The 22,313-nt window shown below is 40.0% G+C and overlaps 1 protein-coding gene across 3 annotated transcripts in view; it reads left to right on the top strand.

Annotated features, from left to right (window-relative positions):
• LOC139571203 (RNA binding protein fox-1 homolog 3-like) overlaps positions 1-22,313 on the top strand; it is a 761,620-nt gene that overhangs the window by 737,345 nt on the left and 1,962 nt on the right. For all 3 annotated transcript variants that reach the window (XR_011674253.1, XM_071393837.1, XM_071393834.1), the window contains one exon: positions 20,321-22,313. This exon is cut by the window's right edge. Coding sequence is in view for 2 of the 3 variants with exons in the window: in XM_071393837.1 (XP_071249938.1) it covers positions 20,321-20,323 (3 nt within the window). In the remaining variant the exon portion in view is untranslated. The remainder of the gene's footprint in view (positions 1-20,320) is intronic.

Below are 22,313 nucleotides of genomic sequence, written 5' to 3'. Positions count from 1 at the left end.
GATATCAGTCTCAATCCCCATCAAAGTCAGTCAGTTTAAGCTACAGATATCAGTCTCAATCCCCATCAAAATCAGTCAGTTTAAGCTACAGATATCAGTCTCAGTCCCCATCAACATCAGTCAGTTTAAGCTACAGATATCAGTCTCAGTCCCCATCAACATCAGTCAGTTTAAGCTACAGATATCAGTCTCAATCACCATCAAAATCAGTCAGTTTAAGCTACAGATATCAGTCTCAATCACCATCAAAATCAGTCAGTTTAAGCTACAGATATCAGTCTCAATCACCATCAAAATCAGTCAGTTTAAGCTACAGATATCAGTCTCAATCACCATCAAAATCAGTCAGTTTAAGCTACAGATATCAGTCTCAATCACCATCAAAATCAGTCAGTTTAAGCTACAGATATAAGTCTCAATCCCCATCAAAATCAGTCAGTTTAAGCTACAGATATCAGTCTCAATCCCCATCAACATCAGTCAGTTTAAGCTACAGATATCAGTCTCAATCACCATCAAAATCAGTCAGTTTAAGCTACAGATATCAGTCTCAATCACCATCAAAATCAGTCAGTTTAAGCTACAGATATCAGTCTCAATCACCATCAAAATCAGTCAGTTTAAGCTACAGATATCAGTCTCAATCACCATCAAATTCAGTCAGTTTAAGCTACAGATATCAGTCTCAATCCCCATCAAAATCAGTCAGTTTAAGCTACAGATATCAGTCTCAATCCCCATCAAAGTCAGTCAGTTTAAGCTACAGATATCAGTCTCAATCCCCATCAAAATCTGTCAGTTTAAGCTACAGATATCAGTCTCAATCGCCATCAAAATCAGTCAGTTTAAGCTACAGATATCAGTCTCAATCGCCATCAAAATCAGTCAGTTTAAGCTACAGATATCAGTCTCAATCACCATCAACATCAGTCAGTTTAAGCTACAGATATCAGTCTCAATCACCATCAAAATCAGTCAGTTTAAGCTACAGATATCAGTCTCAATCACCATCAAAATCAGTCAGTTTAAGCTACAGATATCAGTCTCAATCACCATCAAAATCAGTCAGTTTAAGCTACAGATATCAGTCTCAATCACCATCAAAATCAGTCAGTTTAAGCTACAGATATCAGTCTCAATCACCATCAAAATCAGTCAGTTTAAGCTACAGATATCAGTCTCAATCACCATCAAAATCAGTCAGTTTAAGCTACAGATATCAGTCTCAATCACCATCAAAATCAGTCAGTTTAAGCTACAGATATCAGTCTCAATCCCCATCAAAATCAGTCAGTTTAAGCTACAGATATAAGTCTCAATCCCCATCAAAATCAGTCAGTTTAAGCTACAGATATCAGTCTCAATCCCCATCAACATCAGTCAGTTTAAGCTACAGATATCAGTCTCAATCACCATCAAAATCAGTCAGTTTAAGCTACAGATATCAGTCTCAATCACCATCAAAATCAGTCAGTTTAAGCTACAGATATCAGTCTCAATCACCATCAAAATCAGTCAGTTTAAGCTACAGATATCAGTCTCAATCACCATCAAATTCAGTCAGTTTAAGCTACAGATATCAGTCTCAATCCCCATCAAAATCAGTCAGTTTAAGCTACAGATATCAGTCTCAATCCCCATCAAAGTCAGTCAGTTTAAGCTACAGATATCAGTCTCAATCCCCATCAAAATCAGTCAGTTTAAGCTACAGATATCAGTCTCAATCGCCATCAAAATCAGTCAGTTTAAGCTACAGATATCAGTCTCAATCGCCATCAAAATCAGTCAGTTTAAGCTACAGATATCAGTCTCAATCACCATCAACATCAGTCAGTTTAAGCTACAGATATCAGTCTCAATCACCATCAAAATCAGTCAGTTTAAGCTACAGATATCAGTCTCAATCACCATCAAAATCAGTCAGTTTAAGCTACAGATATCAGTCTCAATCACCATCAAAATCAGTCAGTTTAAGCTACAGATATCAGTCTCAGTCCCCATCAACATCAGTCAGTTTAAGCTACAGATATCAGTCTCAGTCCCCATCAACATCAGTCAGTTTAAGCTACAGATATCAGTCTCAATCACCATCAAAATCAGTCAGTTTAAGCTACAGATATCAGTCTCAGTCCCCATCAACATCAGTCAGTTTAAGCTACAGATATCAGTCTCAGTCCCCATCAACATCAGTCAGTTTAAGCTACAGATATCAGTCTCAATCACCATCAAAATCAGTCAGTTTAAGCTACAGATATCAGTCTCAATCACCATCAAAATCAGTCAGTTTAAACTACAGATATCAGTCTCAATCACCATCAAAATCAGTCAGTTTAAGCTACAGATATCAGTTTCAATCCCCATCAAAATCTGTCAGTTTAAGCTACAGATATCAGTCTCAATCACCATCAAAATCAGTCAGTTTAAGCTACAGATATCAGTCTCAGTCCCCATCAACATCAGTCAGTTTAAGCTACAGATATCAGTCTCAGTCCCCATCAACATCAGTCAGTTTAAGCTACAGATATCAGTCTCAATCCCCATCAAAATCAGTCAGTTTAAGCTACAGATATCAGTCTCAATCCCCATCAACATCAGTCAGTTTAAGCTACAGATATCAGTCTCAATCACCATCAAAATCAGTCAGTTTAAGCTACAGATATCAGTCTCAATCACCATCAAAATCAGTCAGTTTAAACTACAGATATCAGTCTCAATCACCATCAAAATCAGTCAGTTTAAGCTACAGATATCAGTCTCAATCCACATCAAAATCAGTCAGTTTAAGCTACAGATATCAGTCTCAATCCCCATCAAAATCAGTCAGTTTAAGCTACAGATATCAGTCTCAGTCCCCATCAACATCAGTCAGTTTAAGCTACAGATATCAGTCTCAGTCCCCATCAACATCAGTCAGTTTAAGCTACAGATATCAGTCTCAATCCCCATCAAAATCAGTCAGTTTAAGCTACAGATATCAGTCTCAATCCCCATCAACATCAGTCAGTTTAAGCTACAGATATTAGTCTCAATCACCATCAAAATCAGTCAGTTTAAGCTACAGATATAAGTCTCAATCACCATCAAAATCAGTCAGTTTAAGCTACACATATCAGTCTCAATCACCATCAAAATCAGTCAGTTTAAGCTACAGGTATCAGCCTCAGTCCCCATCAACATCAGTCAGCTTAAGCTACAGATATCAGTCTCAGTCCCCATCAACATCAGTCAGTTTAAGCTACAGATATCAGTCTCAATCCACATCAAAATCAGTCAGTTTAAGCTACAGATATCAGTCTCAATCCCCATCAAAATCAGTCAGTTTAAGCTACAGATATCAGTCTCAATCCCCATCAAAGTCAGTCAGTTTAAGCTACAGATATCAGTCTCAATCCCCATCAAAATCAGTCAGTTTAAGCTACAGATATCAGTCTCAATCACCATCAAAATCTATCAGTTTAAGCTACAGATATCAGTCTCAATCACCATCAAAATCAGTCAGTTTAAGCTACAGATATCAGTCTCAATCCCCATCAAAGTCAGTCAGTTTAAGCTACAGATATCAGTCTCAATCCCCATCAAAATCAGTCAGTTTAAGCTACAGATATCAGTCTCAATCACCATCAAAATCAGTCAGTTTAAGCTACAGATATCAGTCTCAGTCCCCATTAACATCAGTCAGTTTAAGCTACAGATATCAGTCTCAGTCCCCATCAACATCAGTCAGTTTAAGCTACAGATATCAGTCTCAATCCCCATCAAAATCAGTCAGTTTAAGCTACAGATATCAGTCTCAATCCCCATCAACATCAGTCAGTTTAAGCTACAGATATCAGTTTCAATCACCATCAAAATCAGTCAGTTTAAGCTACAGATATCAGTCTCAATCACCATCAAAATCAGTCAGTTTAAGCTACAGATATCAGTCTCAATCACCATCAAAATCAGTCAGTTTAAGCTACAGATATCAGTCTCAATCACCATCAAAATCAGTCAGTTTAAGCTACAGATATCAGTCTCAATCACCATCAAAATCAGTCAGTTTAAGCTACAGATATCAGTCTCAATCACCATCAAAATCAGTCAGTTTAAGCTACAGATATCAGTCTCAATCACCATCAAAATCAGTCAGTTTAAGCTACAGATATAAGTCTTAATCCCCATCAAAATCAGTCAGTTTAAGCTACAGATATCAGTCTCAATCCCCATCAACATCAGTCAGTTTAAGCTACAGATATCAGTCTCAATCACCATCAAAATCAGTCAGTTTAAGCTACAGATATCAGTCTCAATCACCATCAAAATCAGTCAGTTTAAGCTACAGATATCAGTCTCAATCACCATCAAAATCAGTCAGTTTAAGCTACAGATATCAGTCTCAATCACCATCAAATTCAGTCAGTTTAAGCTACAGATATCAGTCTCAATCCCCATCAACATCAGTCAGTTTAAGCTACAGATATCAGTCTCAATCACCATCAAAATCAGTCAGTTTAAGCTACAGATATCAGCCTCAGTCCCCATCAACATCAGTCAGCTTAAGCTACAGATATCAGTCTCAGTCCCCATCAACATCAGTCAGTTTAAGCTACAGATATCAGTCTCAATCCACATCAAAATCAGTCAGTTTAAGCTACAGATATCAGTCTCAATCCCCATCAAAATCAGTCAGTTTAAGCTACAGATATCAGTCTCAATCCCCATCAAAGTCAGTCAGTTTAAGCTACAGATATCAGTCTCAATCCCCATCAAAATCAGTCAGTTTAAGCTACAGATATCAGTCTCAATCACCATCAAAATCAGTCAGTTTAAGCTACAGATATCAGTCTCAATCACCATCAAAATCAGTCAGTTTAAGCTACAGATATCAGTCTCAATCCCCATCAAAGTCAGTCAGTTTAAGCTACAGATATCAGTCTCAATCCCCATCAAAATCAGTCAGTTTAAGCTACAGATATCAGTCTCAATCACCATCAAAATCAGTCAGTTTAAGCTACAGATATCAGTCTCAGTCCCCATTAACATCAGTCAGATTAAGCTACAGATATCAGTCTCAGTCCCCATCAACATCAGTCAGTTTAAGCTACAGATATCAGTCTCAATCCCCATCAAAATCAGTCAGTTTAAGCTACAGATATCAGTCTCAATCCCCATCAACATCAGTCAGTTTAAGCTACAGATATCAGTTTCAATCACCATCAAAATCAGTCAGTTTAAGCTACAGATATCAGTCTCAATCACCATCAAAATCAGTCAGTTTAAGCTACAGATATCAGTCTCAATCACCATCAAAATCAGTCAGTTTAAGCTACAGATATCAATCTCAATCACCATCAAAATCAGTCAGTTTAAGCTACAGATATCAGTCTCAATCACCATCAAAATCAGTCAGTTTAAGCTACAGATATCAGTCTCAATCACCATCAAAATCAGTCAGTTTAAGCTACAGATATCAGTCTCAATCACCATCAAAATCAGTCAGTTTAAGCTACAGATATAAGTCTCAATCCCCATCAACATCAGTCAGTTTAAGCTACAGATATCAGTCTCAATCCCCATCAACATCAGTCAGTTTAAGCTACAGATATCAGTCTCAATCACCATCAAAATCAGTCAGTTTAAGCTACAGATATCAGTCTCAATCACCATCAAAATCAGTCAGTTTAAGCTACAGATATCAGTCTCAATCACCATCAAAATCAGTCAGTTTAAGCTACAGATATCAGTCTCAATCACCATCAAATTCAGTCAGTTTAAGCTACAGATATCAGTCTCAATCCCCATCAAAATCAGTCAGTTTAAGCTACAGATATCAGTCTCAGTCCCCATCAACATCAGTCAGTTTAAGCTACAGATATCAGTCTCAGTCCCCATCAACATCAGTCAGTTTAAGCTACAGATATCAGTCTCAATCCCCATCAAAATCAGTCAGTTTAAGCTACAGATATCAGTCTCAATCCCCATCAACATCAGTCAGTTTAAGCTACAGATATTAGTCTCAATCACCATCAAAATCAGTCAGTTTAATCTACAGATATAAGTCTCAATCACCATCACAATCAGTCAGTTTAAGCTACACATATCAGTCTCAATCACCATCAAAATCAGTCAGTTTAAGCTACAGATATCAGCCTCAGTCCCCATCAACATCAGTCAGCTTAAGCTACAGATATCAGTCTCAGTCCCCATCAACATCAGTCAGTTTAAGCTACAGATATCAGTCTCAATCCACATCAAAATCAGTCAGTTTAAGCTACAGATATCAGTCTCAATCCCCATCAAAATCAGTCAGTTTAAGCTACAGATATCAGTCTCAATCCCCATCAAAGTCAGTCAGTTTAAGCTACAGATATCAGTCTCAATCCCCATCAAAATCAGTCAGTTTAAGCTACAGATATCAGTCTCAATCACCATCAAAATCAGTCAGTTTAAGCTACAGATATCAGTCTCAATCACCATCAAAATCAGTCAGTTTAAGCTACAGATATCAGTCTCAATCCCCATCAAAGTCAGTCAGTTTAAGCTACAGATATCAGTCTCAATCACCATCAAAATCAGTCAGTTTAAGCTACAGATATCAGTCTCAATCACCATCAACATCAGTCAGTTTAAGCTACAGATATCAGTTTCAATCACCATCAAAATCAGTCAGTTTAAGCTACAGATATCAGTCTCAATCACCATCAAAATCAGTCAGTTTAAGCTACAGATATCAGTCTCAATCACCATCAAAATCAGTCAGTTTAAGCTACAGATATCAGTCTCAATCACCATCAAAATCAGTCAGTTTAAGCTACAGATATCAGTCTCAATCACCATCAAAATCAGTCAGTTTAAGCTACAGATATCAGTCTCAATCACCATCAAAATCAGTCAGTTTAAGCTACAGATATCAGTCTCAATCACCATCAAAATCAGTCAGTTTAAGCTACAGATATAAGTCTTAATCCCCATCAAAATCAGTCAGTTTAAGCTACAGATATCAGTCTCAATCCCCATCAACATCAGTCAGTTTAAGCTACAGATATCAGTCTCAATCACCATCAAAATCAGTCAGTTTAAGCTACAGATATCAGTCTCAATCACCATCAAAATCAGTCAGTTTAAGCTACAGATATCAGTCTCAATCACCATCAAAATCAGTCAGTTTAAGCTACAGATATCAGTCTCAATCACCATCAAATTCAGTCAGTTTAAGCTACAGATATCAGTCTCAATCCCCATCAACATCAGTCAGTTTAAGCTACAGATATCAGTCTCAATCACCATCAAAATCAGTCAGTTTAAGCTACAGATATCAGCCTCAGTCCCCATCAACATCAGTCAGCTTAAGCTACAGATATCAGTCTCAGTCCCCATCAACATCAGTCAGTTTAAGCTACAGATATCAGTCTCAATCCACATCAAAATCAGTCAGTTTAAGCTACAGATATCAGTCTCAATCCCCATCAAAATCAGTCAGTTTAAGCTACAGATATCAGTCTCAATCCCCATCAAAGTCAGTCAGTTTAAGCTACAGATATCAGTCTCAATCCCCATCAAAATCAGTCAGTTTAAGCTACAGATATCAGTCTCAATCACCATCAAAATCAGTCAGTTTAAGCTACAGATATCAGTCTCAATCACCATCAAAATCAGTCAGTTTAAGCTACAGATATCAGTCTCAATCCCCATCAAAGTCAGTCAGTTTAAGCTACAGATATCAGTCTCAATCCCCATCAAAATCAGTCAGTTTAAGCTACAGATATCAGTCTCAATCACCATCAAAATCAGTCAGTTTAAGCTACAGATATCAGTCTCAGTCCCCATTAACATCAGTCAGTTTAAGCTACAGATATCAGTCTCAGTCCCCATCAACATCAGTCAGTTTAAGCTACAGATATCAGTCTCAATCCCCATCAAAATCAGTCAGTTTAAGCTACAGATATCAGTCTCAATCCCCATCAACATCAGTCAGTTTAAGCTACAGATATCAGTTTCAATCACCATCAAAATCAGTCAGTTTAAGCTACAGATATCAGTCTCAATCACCATCAAAATCAGTCAGTTTAAGCTACAGATATCAGTCTCAATCACCATCAAAATCAGTCAGTTTAAGCTACAGATATCAGTCTCAATCACCATCAAAATCAGTCAGTTTAAGCTACAGATATCAGTCTCAATCACCATCAAAATCAGTCAGTTTAAGCTACAGATATCAGTCTCAATCACCATCAAAATCAGTCAGTTTAAGCTACAGATATCAGTCTCAATCACCATCAAAATCAGTCAGTTTAAGCTACAGATATAAGTCTCAATCCCCATCAACATCAGTCAGTTTAAGCTACAGATATCAGTCTCAATCCCCATCAACATCAGTCAGTTTAAGCTACAGATATCAGTCTCAATCACCATCAAAATCAGTCAGTTTAAGCTACAGATATCAGTCTCAATCACCATCAACATCAGTCAGTTTAAGCTACAGATATCAGTCTCAATCACCATCAAATTCAGTCAGTTTAAGCTACAGATATCAGTCTCAATCCCCATCAACATCAGTCAGTTTAAGCTACAGATATCAGTCTCAATCACCATCAAAATCAGTCAGTTTAAGCTACAGATATCAGCCTCAGTCCCCATCAACATCAGTCAGCTTAAGCTACAGATATCAGTCTCAGTCCCCATCAACATCAGTCAGTTTAAGCTACAGATATCAGTCTCAATCCACATCAAAATCAGTCAGTTTAAGCTACAGATATCAGTCTCAATCCCCATCAAAATCAGTCAGTTTAAGCTACAGATATCAGTCTCAATCCCCATCAAAGTCAGTCAGTTTAAGCTACAGATATCAGTCTCAATCCCCATCAAAATCAGTCAGTTTAAGCTACAGATATCAGTCTCAATCACCATCAAAATCAGTCAGTTTAAGCTACAGATATCAGTCTCAGTCCCCATTAACATCAGTCAGTTTAAGCTACAGATATCAGTCTCAGTCCCCATCAACATCAGTCAGTTTAAGCTACAGATATCAGTCTCAATCCCCATCAAAATCAGTCAGTTTAAGCTACAGATATCAGTCTCAATCCCCATCAACATCAGTCAGTTTAAGCTACAGATATCAGTTTCAATCACCATCAAAATCAGTCAGTTTAAGCTACAGATATCAGTCTCAATCACCATCAAAATCAGTCAGTTTAAGCTACAGATATCAGTCTCAATCACCATCAAAATCAGTCAGTTTAAGCTACAGATATCAGTCTCAATCACCATCAAAATCAGTCAGTTTAAGCTACAGATATCAGTCTCAATCACCATCAAAATCAGTCAGTTTAAGCTACAGATATCAGTCTCAATCATCATCAAAATCAGTCAGTTTAAGCTACAGATATCAGTCTCAATCACCATCAAAATCAGTCAGTTTAAGCTACAGATATAAGTCTCAATCCCCATCAACATCAGTCAGTTTAAGCTACAGATATCAGTCTCAATCCCCATCAACATCAGTCAGTTTAAGCTACAGATATCAGTCTCAATCACCATCAAAATCAGTCAGTTTAAGCTACAGATATCAGTCTCAATCACCATCAAAATCAGTCAGTTTAAGCTACAGATATCAGTCTCAATCACCATCAAAATCAGTCAGTTTAAGCTACAGATATCAGTCTCAATCACCATCAAATTCAGTCAGTTTAAGCTACAGATATCAGTCTCAATCCCCATCAAAATCAGTCAGTGTAAGCTACAGATATCAGTCTCAATCCCCATCAAAGTCAGTCAGTTTAAGCTACAGATATCAGTCTCAATCCCCATCAAAATCAGTCAGTTTAAGCTACAGATATCAGTCTCAATCGCCATCAAAATCAGTCAGTTTAAGCTACAGATATCAGTCTCAATCGCCATCAAAATCAGTCAGTTTAAGCTACAGATATCAGTCTCAATCACCATCAAAATCAGTCAGTTTAAGCTACAGATATCAGTCTCAATCACCATCAAAATCAGTCAGTTTAAGCTACAGATATCAGTCTCAATCACCATCAAAATCAGTCAGTTTAAGCTACAGATATCAGTCTCAATCACCATCAAAATCAGTCAGTTTAAGCTACAGATATCAGTCTCAATCCACAACATCCACCTATGTTGGCCTTCTGCATCTGCGGTGGAAAGTGGCAGAGCTACAACTCTTGTTGTCAGACCAAAAATCGCATTTCTCATAAAAACATTTTGGTCTACTAAATTTATGGAAAGATGGGACTCTCACAAGCAGGAAGGTGTTTTCTGTTTTGCTCTACGACCCCCACAAGCCTCATGTGACACGTCTGAAGTTGGTACCGACGATGTGCCAACTTCGGTCTGTCCCATCCGAACCATTCGGGCTACAAACTAATATGACCCCACTATGGAAAGGGGAGACTCTCACGAACATGATGGTGTTCTCCATTTTGCCTCCAATTGTCTCATAGGCTGCCACCGCTACAATATATTATTTAAAAGGTTCAAAATTGAACCCCTCCCATCGCAAAAAGGTTTTGGTTTGAACCTTTGCACATGGGGTTCCTCGAAGACCCTTTTCAGAGGGGTTCCTAAAGGAACGTTTTTCAACTAGAAAAGGTTCCGCCGGGGGCAACCCAAAAGGTTTTGGGGGGGGGGGAATCCTGCTCTAGATCACTCAATAGACCTATAACCTTAAAATGTAAAAACAGCTGTTCTGTGGTAGTGGGATACCAACTCTGATGTTGCTGTTATATTTTCATGTAAGTAATAATCTGGTGTGGTATACTGTATGTTTACTTGTATTCTATATTTCCAACCTCTTCCATGGCACTTTACACATTTCTTTCAGAATTAAAGTTATCTTTTTTCCAATAATCATTTTCTTACAGTACTTGTGTGATATTACAAAATTAAAAGTGTTATAGCATAGCATTTATTAGTATATCAAATGGATTATAGTGCTATTATCTATTATTATTAGATTGAGAACATCGAGAAAGAAAATGAAAAATATAATGTTCTTCCTTTTATAAAAGTATATCATGTCCTATAGGGGTTAAAAAGTGGGGACATGACTTAAAAAAGGCTTTCACCTTGATAGTTTTACAGAAGGGGAGAGATGGGGTGCTTCCCAAATGGCACCCTATTTCCTATGGGCCCTGGTCTAAAGTAGTGCACTATATAAGGAATAGGGTGCTGGTTGAGATGCAGCCATGGCTTACCATGTCATTCTATGTGTCTACGGCTAGATGACCATGTGATGTGTATTATCATGATATACTACTCTGCGTGTGTATACAATGTGTCCAAATAACCTAGAGGAGTTCAAGCAGTATGTGTTTTTTTATTTGATGCTGATTTGTTTTGTTTGTTTTGTTTGTTGCTTTTTGTCGTAAACGTCTTTACAACGCTCCTAAAACTCAAAGAGCGCTTGGAGATGAAAGCGAAGCATCCTGGGTAGTATGACTGCAGAGGCGAGATAGAGAAGGACGTGGCTCTATAAAATGCTGCTCTTTTCTCTTTTTTCCCCATCACTCCATCTGCACCTTGATTTCTGATGAAGGAGAGAACCCCACCCTGAAAACATGTGTTGTTTATGAGTTTATGAAAATATCAAATTCCCATATTTTGGTTTTTAACTGTTTGTCCCAAATATTCCCAGACTATTTTTACCACTAATTATACTATGAACTTAAAATGGATAGATTTAATATTTATAATTAGGCGATTCAGTGTATTTGTTTTCAAAGGACATAACTTATCTTCTGTCTTCCTAGGGCCCAGTCAGTGCTGAGAGTGGAGACATTGAGACATGTTTTATTGAGAGTAGAGCGGAGCTGAGTCGGTCCACTGGCCAGATTGCAGAACTCTGCTCTAACTGAATCTTACCGCCTTATGGCCGATTGACGTGATAAAAGGCCTGGTCTCGCATGGCTGCGTAGGCGACCATTAAATGATTGCCACTTTAATTGGCTCTGTTAATGCAGTCATTTGTAAGATGGCACCACGGGCCACGGGCCAGCCACAAAATGGCTGCCATCAGCTCCCTCAGCTAAACTCTCCCTCTTCCACAACAATCCATTAATGTATACCTTAATTCCATTCCACTGACCCAAGTCAATGTCCATAGCCCATAGCCCATACACCACCAGAGGTAGTGGTCCCCGTTTGTATTGATATAACACTCTCTGGCTGGGAAGTTTATTTGCATCGTAAATCATCATTATCTCTCCAATGTAAAGTAACAGAGATGGCTTTTCTCAATGGAATACCAGGTGACAGTATTCTGGTAGATATTATGAAGAGCCACAATGCTAACGTCAAAGGAGCCATGTGGGATCATATTTTTCAAAACTCAACTGTAGGACTCTCATTGCCATATCCTTTGAATAAAAAGCTAAACTTGAGGTGCAGATGTTCATGGAAAGAGAAATCTGAAATCTCCTGTATGCTTCTTTAGTTTGATTCATTCGATATGTTCATTTTTCATTGTGTGTAGCTAGCTAGGTGCAGAAAGCTGAGTCATTTAAGTATACAGTACCAGTCAAAAGTTTGGACATACCTACTCATTCAAGGGTTTTCATTTATTTTTTAAATGTTATACATTGTAGAATAATAGTGAAGATATCAAAACTATAAAATAACACATATGGAATCATGTACAGTCGTAACCAAAAAAGTGTAAAACAAATCAAAATATATTTTATATTTGAGATTCTTCAAAGTAGCCACCCTTTGCCTTGATGACAGCGTTACACACTCTTGGCATTCTCTCAACCAGCTTCATGAGGTTGTCAGCTGGAATGCATTTCAATTAACAGGTGTGCCTTGTTAAAAGTAGTTAATTTGTGGGATTTCTTTCCTCCTTAATGCGTTTGAGCCAATCAGTTGTGTTGTTACAAGGTAGGGGTGGTATACAGAAGATAGCCCTGTTTGGTAAAAAAACAAGTCCATATTATGAACAGCTCAAATAAGCAAAGAGAAATGACAGTCTGTCATTACTTTAAGACGTGAAGATCAGTCAATCCGGAAAATGTCAAGAACTTTGAACATTTCTTCAAGTGCAGTCGCAAAAACCATCAAACGCTATGATGAAACTGGCTCTCATGAGGACCACCACAGGAAAAGAAGACCCAGAGTTACCTCTGCTGCAGAGGGTAAGTTCATTAGAGTTATCAGCCTCAGAAATCGGCAATTAACTGCACATCAGATCGCACCTCACAGAGTTCAAGAACAGACATATCTCAACATCAACTGTTCAGAGGAGACTGCGTGAATCAGGCCTTCATGGTCTAATTATTGCAAAGAAACCACTACTAAAGGACACCAATAAGAAGATGAGACGTGCTTGGGCCAAGAAACACGAGCAATAGACAATAGACTGGTGGAAATCTGTCCTTTGGTCTGAGTCCAAATTTGAGATTTTTAGTTCCAACCGCCGTGTCTTTATGAGACGCAGAGTAGGTGAACGGATGATCTCCTCATGTGTGGTTCCCACCGTGAAGCATGGAAGAGGAGGTATGAAGGAAGAGGAGGTATGATGGTGTGGGGGTGCTTTGCTGGTGACACTGTCAGTGATTTATTTAGAATTCAAGGCACACTTAAACAGCATGGCTCCCACAGCATTCTGCAGCGATATGCCATCCCATCTGGTTTGTGCTTAGTGGGACTATCATCTGTTTTTCAACAGGACAATTACCCAAAACACACCTCCAGGCTGTGTATGGGCTATTTGACCAAGAAGGAGAGTGATGGAGTGCTGCATCAGATGACCTGGCCTCCACAATCACCCTACCTCAACCCAATTAAGATGGTTTGGGATGAGTTGGACCGCAGAGTGAAGGAAAAGCAGCCAACAAGTGCTCAGCATATGTGAGAACTCCTTCAAGACTGTTGGAAAAGAATTCCCCATGAAGCTGGTTGAGAGAATGCCAAGAGTGTGCAAAGATGTCATCAAGGCCCTTGAATGAGTAGGTGTGTCCAAACTTTTGACTGGTACTGTATGTCTGTGCGACTTTGTCCTGTTTGAAACAAACTATGTTGCAGTTTTACATGTCAGGGGATTTCTTTAAAAAGTATATTTTACAAAAACTACAAGCAAAAAAAACTCCAAACACTGTGTTTATGTACACATGTATTGCAAATTATCTTTTGTATGTGTATTATATATCTACTCACCTGTCAAGTGGTCATCATCACAGTGTATTTACTATATTTCTGTGTTATTACTGTTCTGTGTTTAAAGTTAGTATTTTCCAGATATGCCCAGAAGCCTTCTTGTATCAGGCTACACTACTGTACTTTATCAATACTCTGTACTGTATGTAACTGTTACTCTGGACAAAAGAGAAAGCTTCTCATTCATCTAGGCCCAATATCAAAGGTTTATATCAAACGTATATATCATATTTAACTGTTGATCCTCAAATTCAATATACTTTGTCTTTTAACAAGTTACCCCCAGGCTTCACGTTCGTCTATTCTTTCAAGGATGCTGATGCCATTAGTAACGCAAGGTGATTCTGCTTTGCTTTTTGAAACATGACGGATGATCCAGCCGACTCTACCACTTCTACTCACTCTTTCCTAACTCTCTCTCCCTCTCCATCTCTCTCTCTCCCCCCTCTCTCTCCCTCATTCTCTCACTTTCAGGAAGAGAGAAGGAGCTGGTGCTCTCAGCTCAAGTCTTCACTGAAGCACACACACACACACACACACACACACACACACACACACACACACACACACACACACACACACACACACACACACACACACACACACACACACACACACACACACACACACACACACACACACACACACACACACAGGCAGGTGGGGCGAGCTGAGGAGAGGCAGGGGGTGGGGGGCTGCGGCGAAGGCTTCTCAGTGCATTAACTTCTCTGGGAGTTATTTGCCCGAGGTGATTAATATGTTTGTCAGCCCTGCTCTCTGAGGTAGGGAGGGGGAGCGAGAGAGAGAGAGACTTGGCCCAGCAGCGTTCACCACAACAACGACCAGGGGGATTCACACTACCGTTCTTCTTCTTTCTCTTCTTCTTCGCTCTCCATCCCGCCTTCCCTGTCTCTTTTGTTCCATCCTTCCTCTACAGAAGGCTGTCTTTATTCCTGTGTTTGTTTGTGGAGCAGGGCTTTAAGGGCCCTCCCACGTGAGGCCTGGGGAACGTCCACTACAGCAGACGAGAGGCAGGCATTATTGGGGCTGATTGGTGAGGCCATGGCACAGCTGTGCTGGTTTCTGGGTTCCTCTCTCAGGAGGACCGGGAGGAGCAGGGAGGAGGAGAGTAGGAGGGGGTGAGGGACTACAAAGTGCTGCTGAAATTAAAGTCGGCCTCTGTGTTCTCCCTCTGAAGATCGACACACCAGACGCTCATCTCTCTGAAATAAAGGGGTTCTATAGCCCGTCAATCCCCATTTCTCTCTCTTTCTCTCTCTCTCTCTCCTCTCTCTCAGCTGCTAAACTCTAAAACTGTATTTTATGACAGCACTTTACATTACCTAGTGGTAACCTACAACCTACTGTATGTAACATTACTAGCCATAGGGTATAACCTCTAATTACCATGTGATTACTATGTAATTACCTGCTATGTACTGTAAGTACAGGCAATTAAAAGGTACTTACCACTGTTAATTCATTTAATTGTAGGAAAATGCAAGAAATTGTGAGCATAAAAAGTTGCAATTGCTCCATAGCTGCATGTAGTAACTCCTAGCCTGTTACAGGTTAATGATACATAGGGTATTTAAGCAATAAGGCACGATGGGGTGTGATTTACGGCCAAAATACCACGGCTAAGGGCTGTTCTTACGCACAACGCATCGCGGAGTACCTGGACACAGCCCTTAGCCGTGGTATATTGGCCATATACCACAAACCCCTGAGGTGCCTTATTGCTATTATAAATCAAATCAAATCAAATGTATTTATATAGCCCTTCTTACATCAGCTGATATCTCAAAGTGCTGTACAGAAACCCAGCCTAAAACCCCAAACAGCAAGCAATGCAGGTGTAGAAGCACGGTGGCTAGGAAAAACTCCCTAGAAAGGCCAAAACCTAGGAAGAAACCTAGAGAGGAACCAGGCTATGAGGGGTGGCCAGTCCTCTTCTGGCTGTGCCGGGTGGAGATTATAACAGAATATGGCCAAGATGTTCAAATGTTCATAAATTACCAGCATGGTCAAATAATAATAATCACAGTAGTTGTCGAGGGTGCAGTAAGTCAGCACCTCAGGAGTAAATGTCAGTTGGCTTTTCATAGCCGATCATTAAGAGTATCTCTACCGCTCCTGCAGTCTCTAGAGAGTTGAAAACAGCAGGTCTGGGACAGGTAGCACGTCCGGTGAACAGGTCAGGGTTCCATAGCCGCAGGCAGAACAGTTGAAACTGGAGCAGCAGCACGGCCAGGTGGACTGGTGAAAGCAAGGAGTCATCATGCCAGGTAGCCCTGAGGCATGGTCCTAGGGCTCAGGTCCTCCGTGAGAGAGAAAGAAAGAGAGAAAGAGAGAATTAGAAAGAGCATACTTAAATTCACACAGGACACCGGATAAGACAGGAGAAGTACTCCAGATATGACAAACTGACCCTAGCCCCCCGACACATGAACTACTGCAGCATAAATACTGGAGGCTGAGACAGGAGGGGTCAGGAGACACTGTGGCCCCATCCGATGATACCCCCGGACAGGGCCAAACAGGAAGGATATAACCCCACCCACTTTTCCAAAGCACAGCCCCCACACCACTAGAGGGATATCTTCAACCACCAACTTACCATCCTGAGACAAGGCCGAGTATAGCCCACAAAGATCTCCGCCACAGCACAACCCAAGGGGGGGCGCCAACCCAGACAGGAAGATCACGTCAGTGACTCAACCCACTCAAGTAACGCACCCCTCCTAGGGACGGTATGCAAGCGCACCAGTAAGCCAGTGACTCAGCCCCTGTAATAGGGTTAGAGGCAGAGAATCCCAGTGGAGAGAGAGGAACCGGCCAGGCAGAGACAGCAAGGGCGGTTCGTTGCTCCAGAGCCTTTCCGTTCACCTTCACACTCCTGGGCCAGACTACACTCAATCATATGACCCACTGAAGAGATTAGTCTTCAGTAAAGACTTAAAGGTTGAGACCGAGTCTGCGTCTCTCACATGGGTAGGCAGACCATTCCATAAAAATGTTGCTCTATAGGAGAAAGCCCTGTCTCCAGCTGTTTGCTTAGAAATTCTAGGGACAATTAGGAGGCCTACGTCTTGTGACCGTAGCGTACGTGTAGGTATGTACGGCAGGACCAAATTGGAAAGATAGGTAGGAGCAAGCCCATGTAATGCTTTGTAGGTTAGCAGTAAAACCTTGAAATCAGCCCTTGCCTTAACAGGAAGCCAGTGTAGAGAGGCTAGCACTGGAGTAATATGCTACATTTTTGGGGTTCTAGTCAGGATTCTAGCAGCCATATTTAGCACTAACTGAAGTTTATTTAGTGCTTTATCCGGGTAGCCGGAAAGTAGAGCACCGCAGTAGTCTAACCTAGAAGTAACAAAAGCATGGATTAATTTTTCTGCATCATTTTTGGACCGAAAGTTTCTGATTTTTGCAATGTTACGTAGATGGAAAAAAGCTGTCCTTGAAAAAGTCTTGATATGTTCGTCAAAAGAGAGATCAGGGTCCAGAGTAACGCCGAGGTCCTTCACAGTTTTATTTGAGACGAACAAGATTAATTGTCAGATTCAACAGAAGATCTCTTTGTTTCTTGGGACCTAGAACAAGCATCTCTGTTTTGTCCGAGTTTAAAAGTAGAACGTTTGCAGCCATCCACTTCCTTATGTCTGAAACACAGGCTTCTAGCGAGGGCAATTTTGGGGCTTCACCATGTTTCATTGAAATGTACAGCTGTGTGTCATCCGCATAGCAGTGAAAGTTAACATTATGTTTTCGAATGACATCCCCAAGAGGTAAAATATATAGTGAAAACAATAGTGGTCCCAAAACGGAACCTTGAGGAACACCGAAATGTACAGTTGATTTGTCAGAGGACAAACCAATCACAGAGACAAACTGATATCTTTCCGACAGATAAGATCTAAACCAGGCCAGAATTTGTCCGTGTAGACCAATTTGGGTTTCCAATCTCTCCAAAGGAATGTGGGGATCGATGGTATCAAAGGCAGCACTAAGGTCTAGGAGCACGAGGACAGATGCAGAGCTTCGGTCTGACGCAATTAAAAGGTCATTTTCCACCTTCACAAATGCAGTCTCAGTGCTATGATGGGGTCTAAAACCAGACTGAAGCATTTCGTATACATTGTTTGTCTTCAGGAAGGCAGTGAGTTGCTGCGCAACAGCTTTTTCAAAAATTTTTGAGAGGAATGGAAGATTCGACATAGGCCGATAGTTTTTTATATTTTCTGGGTCAAGGTTTGGCTTTTTCAAGAGAGGCTTTTTTACTGCCACTTTTAGTGAGTTTGGTACACATCCGGTGGATATAGAGCCATTTATTATGTTCAACATAGGAGGGCCGAGCACAGGAAGCAGCTCTTTCAGTAGTTTAGTTGGAATAGGGTCCAGTATGCAGCTTGAAGGTTTAGAGGCCATGATTATTTTCATCATTGTGTCAAGAGATATAGTACTAAAACACTAGAGTGTCTCTCTTGATCCTAGTTCCTGGCAGAGTTGTGCAGACTCAGGACAGCTGAGCTTTGGAGGAATACGCAGATTTAAAGAGGAGTCCGTAATTTGCTTTCTAATGATCATGATCTCTTCCTCAAAGAAGTTCATGAATTTATTACTGCTGAAGTGAAAGCCATCGTCACTTGGGGAATGCTGCTTTTTAGTTAGCTTTGCGACAGTATCAAAAATAAATTTCGGATTGTTCTTATTTTCCTCAATTAAGTTGGAAAAATAGGATGATCGAGCAGCAGTGAGGGCTCTTCGATACTGCACGGTACTGTCTTTCCAAGCTAGTCGGAAGACTTCCAGTTTGGTGTGGCGCCATTTCCGTTCCAATTTTCTGGAAGCTGGCTTCAAAGCTCGGGTATTTTCTGTATGCCAGGGAGTTAGTTTCTTATGACAAATGTTTTTCGTTTTTAGGGGTGCAACTGCATCTAGGGTATTGCGCAAGGTTAAATTGAGTTTCTCAGTTAGGTGGTTAACTGATTTTTGTCCTCTGACGTCCTTGGGTAGGCAGAGGGAGTCTGGAAGGGCATCAAGGAATCTTTGTGTTGTCTGAGAATTTATAGCACGACTTTTGATGCTCCTTGGTTGGGGTCTGAGCAGATTATTTGTTGCGATTGCAAACGTAATAAAATGGTGGTCCGATAGTCCAGGATTATGAGGAAAAACATTAAGATCTACAACATTTATTCCATGGGACAAAACTAGGTCCAGAGTATGACTGTGACAGTGAGTAGGTCCAGAGACATGTCGATGATGGCTCCGAAAGCCTTTTGGAGTGGGTCTGTGGACTTTTCCATGTGAATATTAAAATCACCAAAAATTAGAATATTATCTGCTATGACTACAAGGTCCGATAGGAATTCAGGGAACTCAGTGAGGAACGCTGTATATGGCCCAGGAGGCCTGTAAACAGTAGCTATAAAAAGTGATTGAGTAGGCTGCATAGATTTCATGACTAGAAGCTCAAAAGACGAAAACATCATTTTTTTTTTTGTAAATTGAAATTTGCTATTGTAAATGTTAGCAACACCTCCGCCTTTGCGGGATGCACGGGGGATATGGTCACTAGTGTAACCAGGAGGTGAGGCCTCATTTAACACAGTAAATTCATCAGGCTTAAGCCATGTTTCAGTCAGGCCAATCACATCAAGATTATGATTTGATCATAAACTGGTTACCAACGTAATTAGGGCAGTAAAAATACATGTTTTGTCCTACCCGTGGTATACGGTCTGATACACCACGGCTGTCAGCCAATCAGCATTCAGGGCTCGAACCACCAAGTTTATAATCCTCTGTTAGTTATTCTGTTATGTAATGTAATGTATTTTTTATTCACAGTCGCAACTCATGATCTCAACGTCAATGTTTTTTTATGTTAAACAAGTTAAAACATTACTGATTTTACTGATGTTTATATTTTTTATATTGTTGTATTGATTTGATTTGATTTTTTTTTGTTAGTTGTATTGATTGTGATTGTGATTGACTTTACACCTGTCCCTATACTTTGAAAATATTTTAAATGTCTTAGGTGCTCCTGTTTGGAATTTAATATATGAAAAAATATGCTGTTGAAAAAATATTACATATAAAAGTATACAGTATATGAAAAAAAGTATCGATTAACATTGACCTTTCTGTTTTTTCTATTCTATTCTAGTAAATAAAACCATAACTAGAAGGATGACAACATGGATGAAGAAAGAACACAAAAAAACAAGATAAACGAAATCAACAAAAATACAAAAAGAGAGGACATTGTCAGGATCCCTTCTATCAAGGCTTCAAGGGGAGGGTGGATGGAAGATGTTTTGGCCAAGCACCATAACAACGGCCTAAACCACTGCGCCTGGAGTTTTAGGGGGGGAGCGAGATACAGCTTTCCCCTGGGACAAGCCTTGCTGGGCGGACGAGACCAAGAGAAAGGGCACCATAAAACTATTTTATTTTTCTAAACTTTTTTAAGTTTATGATTTCCAAAAAGAGCAAAGAGTAATGTATGTAAATATATTATTATATGTAATGTATAAGTATGCTTAAAAAAAATGTGGGGGGGAAACAAACAAACTAAAAAACAGAGATGTATAATGTGTCTTTGGGAAGTTCAGGTGAATGGGAGGTGTGTGTGTGGGGGGGGGGGGCAAGACGCTGATGGTAAGGGGCTGCTTGTCTGCCTGACATGACTCATATGGACGTCATGGTAATGCCATGTTAACACCGTGGTGACGCCGTAGCAACGACCCGAGATGGCAGGCGAATGAGTGCTTGGCTGCGTCTTCCATGGAAATGGTAAAAACATATGACATCACACACAAACTCTGACCACTAATGGGCCACATTTACAGGTCAGCCTCGGCAGTTAACTTGCCGTTTAGAATGAATTACTTTCTGTGGGTCATGGTGAAAGTTAGGGAAAGTGAAAACAAGAAGTGATGTCATATAAAGAGGGACATTTAAACTCTAGTGTGGAGCTAAACTCTCGGAGCTACCTTCCACTTTAAAAACTGCTCTTCTCTACACGTTGCGCTTCCAGTTCACTTTGTATCTCTGTAGCTTGAACTAAAAGACCCCCTCCAATGTCAATGGAAGAAGAAGAAGGTGTGTGTTCAGCAAGGAAGCAGAGAAGCCTGTAAAAAGCCAGGGAACACACACTGTATTGTATTTAGGTGTCCAGGGGGCATGTGGAGTTAAAGTTAACATGGACAACGGGTTGGAGGTTAAAGGTCAGGGGTTAGTATCAAGAGGTCATGTCTGTTGCCAGCCACAGCAGCCCCCTGAACCACGGCGTCGCTACCAAAACATGTTGTTGTGTAGTTGTGGTTGAGGTGGCTGTGCTGTGTAGTAAACAAATCACTTCTTTTGTACATCGTGTTGGGGTGGGGGGTGGTGGGCAAGCTGGGGATCGAGCTACAAATTAGAAACATGGGAGCTGTCCACTCCCAATCGTCACGTGGGACACGTCCCAAATGGCACCCTATTCCCTATATACTACTGTTCAAAAGTAGTGCACTATGTGGGAAATAGGGTGCCATTTGGGATGTAGTCTTTGACTCCTCCATCCATCTTAGGTATGGGCTCCAGCTCATTTTGAGAGAGAGAGAGAGAGAGAGAGAGAGAGAGAGAAAGGTTCTGTCAGAGGGGTTGCAAAACCAACCAACAACATTTTATTGAAGTCTCTTTAAACCTTTCTATTTATATCAAACTCTACTTGAGTGACATCCTTCTATATTTAAACATTGTACTAATAACATGCTGTCAGACATGGTGGGAAAAAGTCCATTGTAGCCATTTACTAATGTTGTATTTATTGTATTACTGAGTAAGAAAAAAAACATTTATAAATGATGAATATACATATATCTATTTGTGATCTGCAACCCTTGGAATTAAATTAGCTTTTCATTTTTAATTTGATCAATATTTGATTTCATGACGCAGGACTTAATGCACTGTCGAACATATCGAGAGATTTATACTATAATTGTGTGGCATTATTTCTGTTTGTCTATTTACTGTTCTTCCTTTGGTTCAGCTATTGAATGTAACTTCAAAAACTCTTGGACTTTTTATGTAAATGTTGTTATTTTTAAAAAACAAACAAACTGTACTCTGTAACAATATGTATGTTGTACACTACACAATGATAATATAGC

This window comes from Salvelinus alpinus, chromosome 3 (genome assembly GCF_045679555.1).
Source record: "Salvelinus alpinus chromosome 3, SLU_Salpinus.1, whole genome shotgun sequence".
Taxonomy (NCBI): Eukaryota; Metazoa; Chordata; class Actinopteri; order Salmoniformes; family Salmonidae; genus Salvelinus; species Salvelinus alpinus.
The sequence above is the reverse complement of the archived record's forward strand: the minus strand, read 5'-3'. Positions and strand labels throughout refer to the sequence as shown.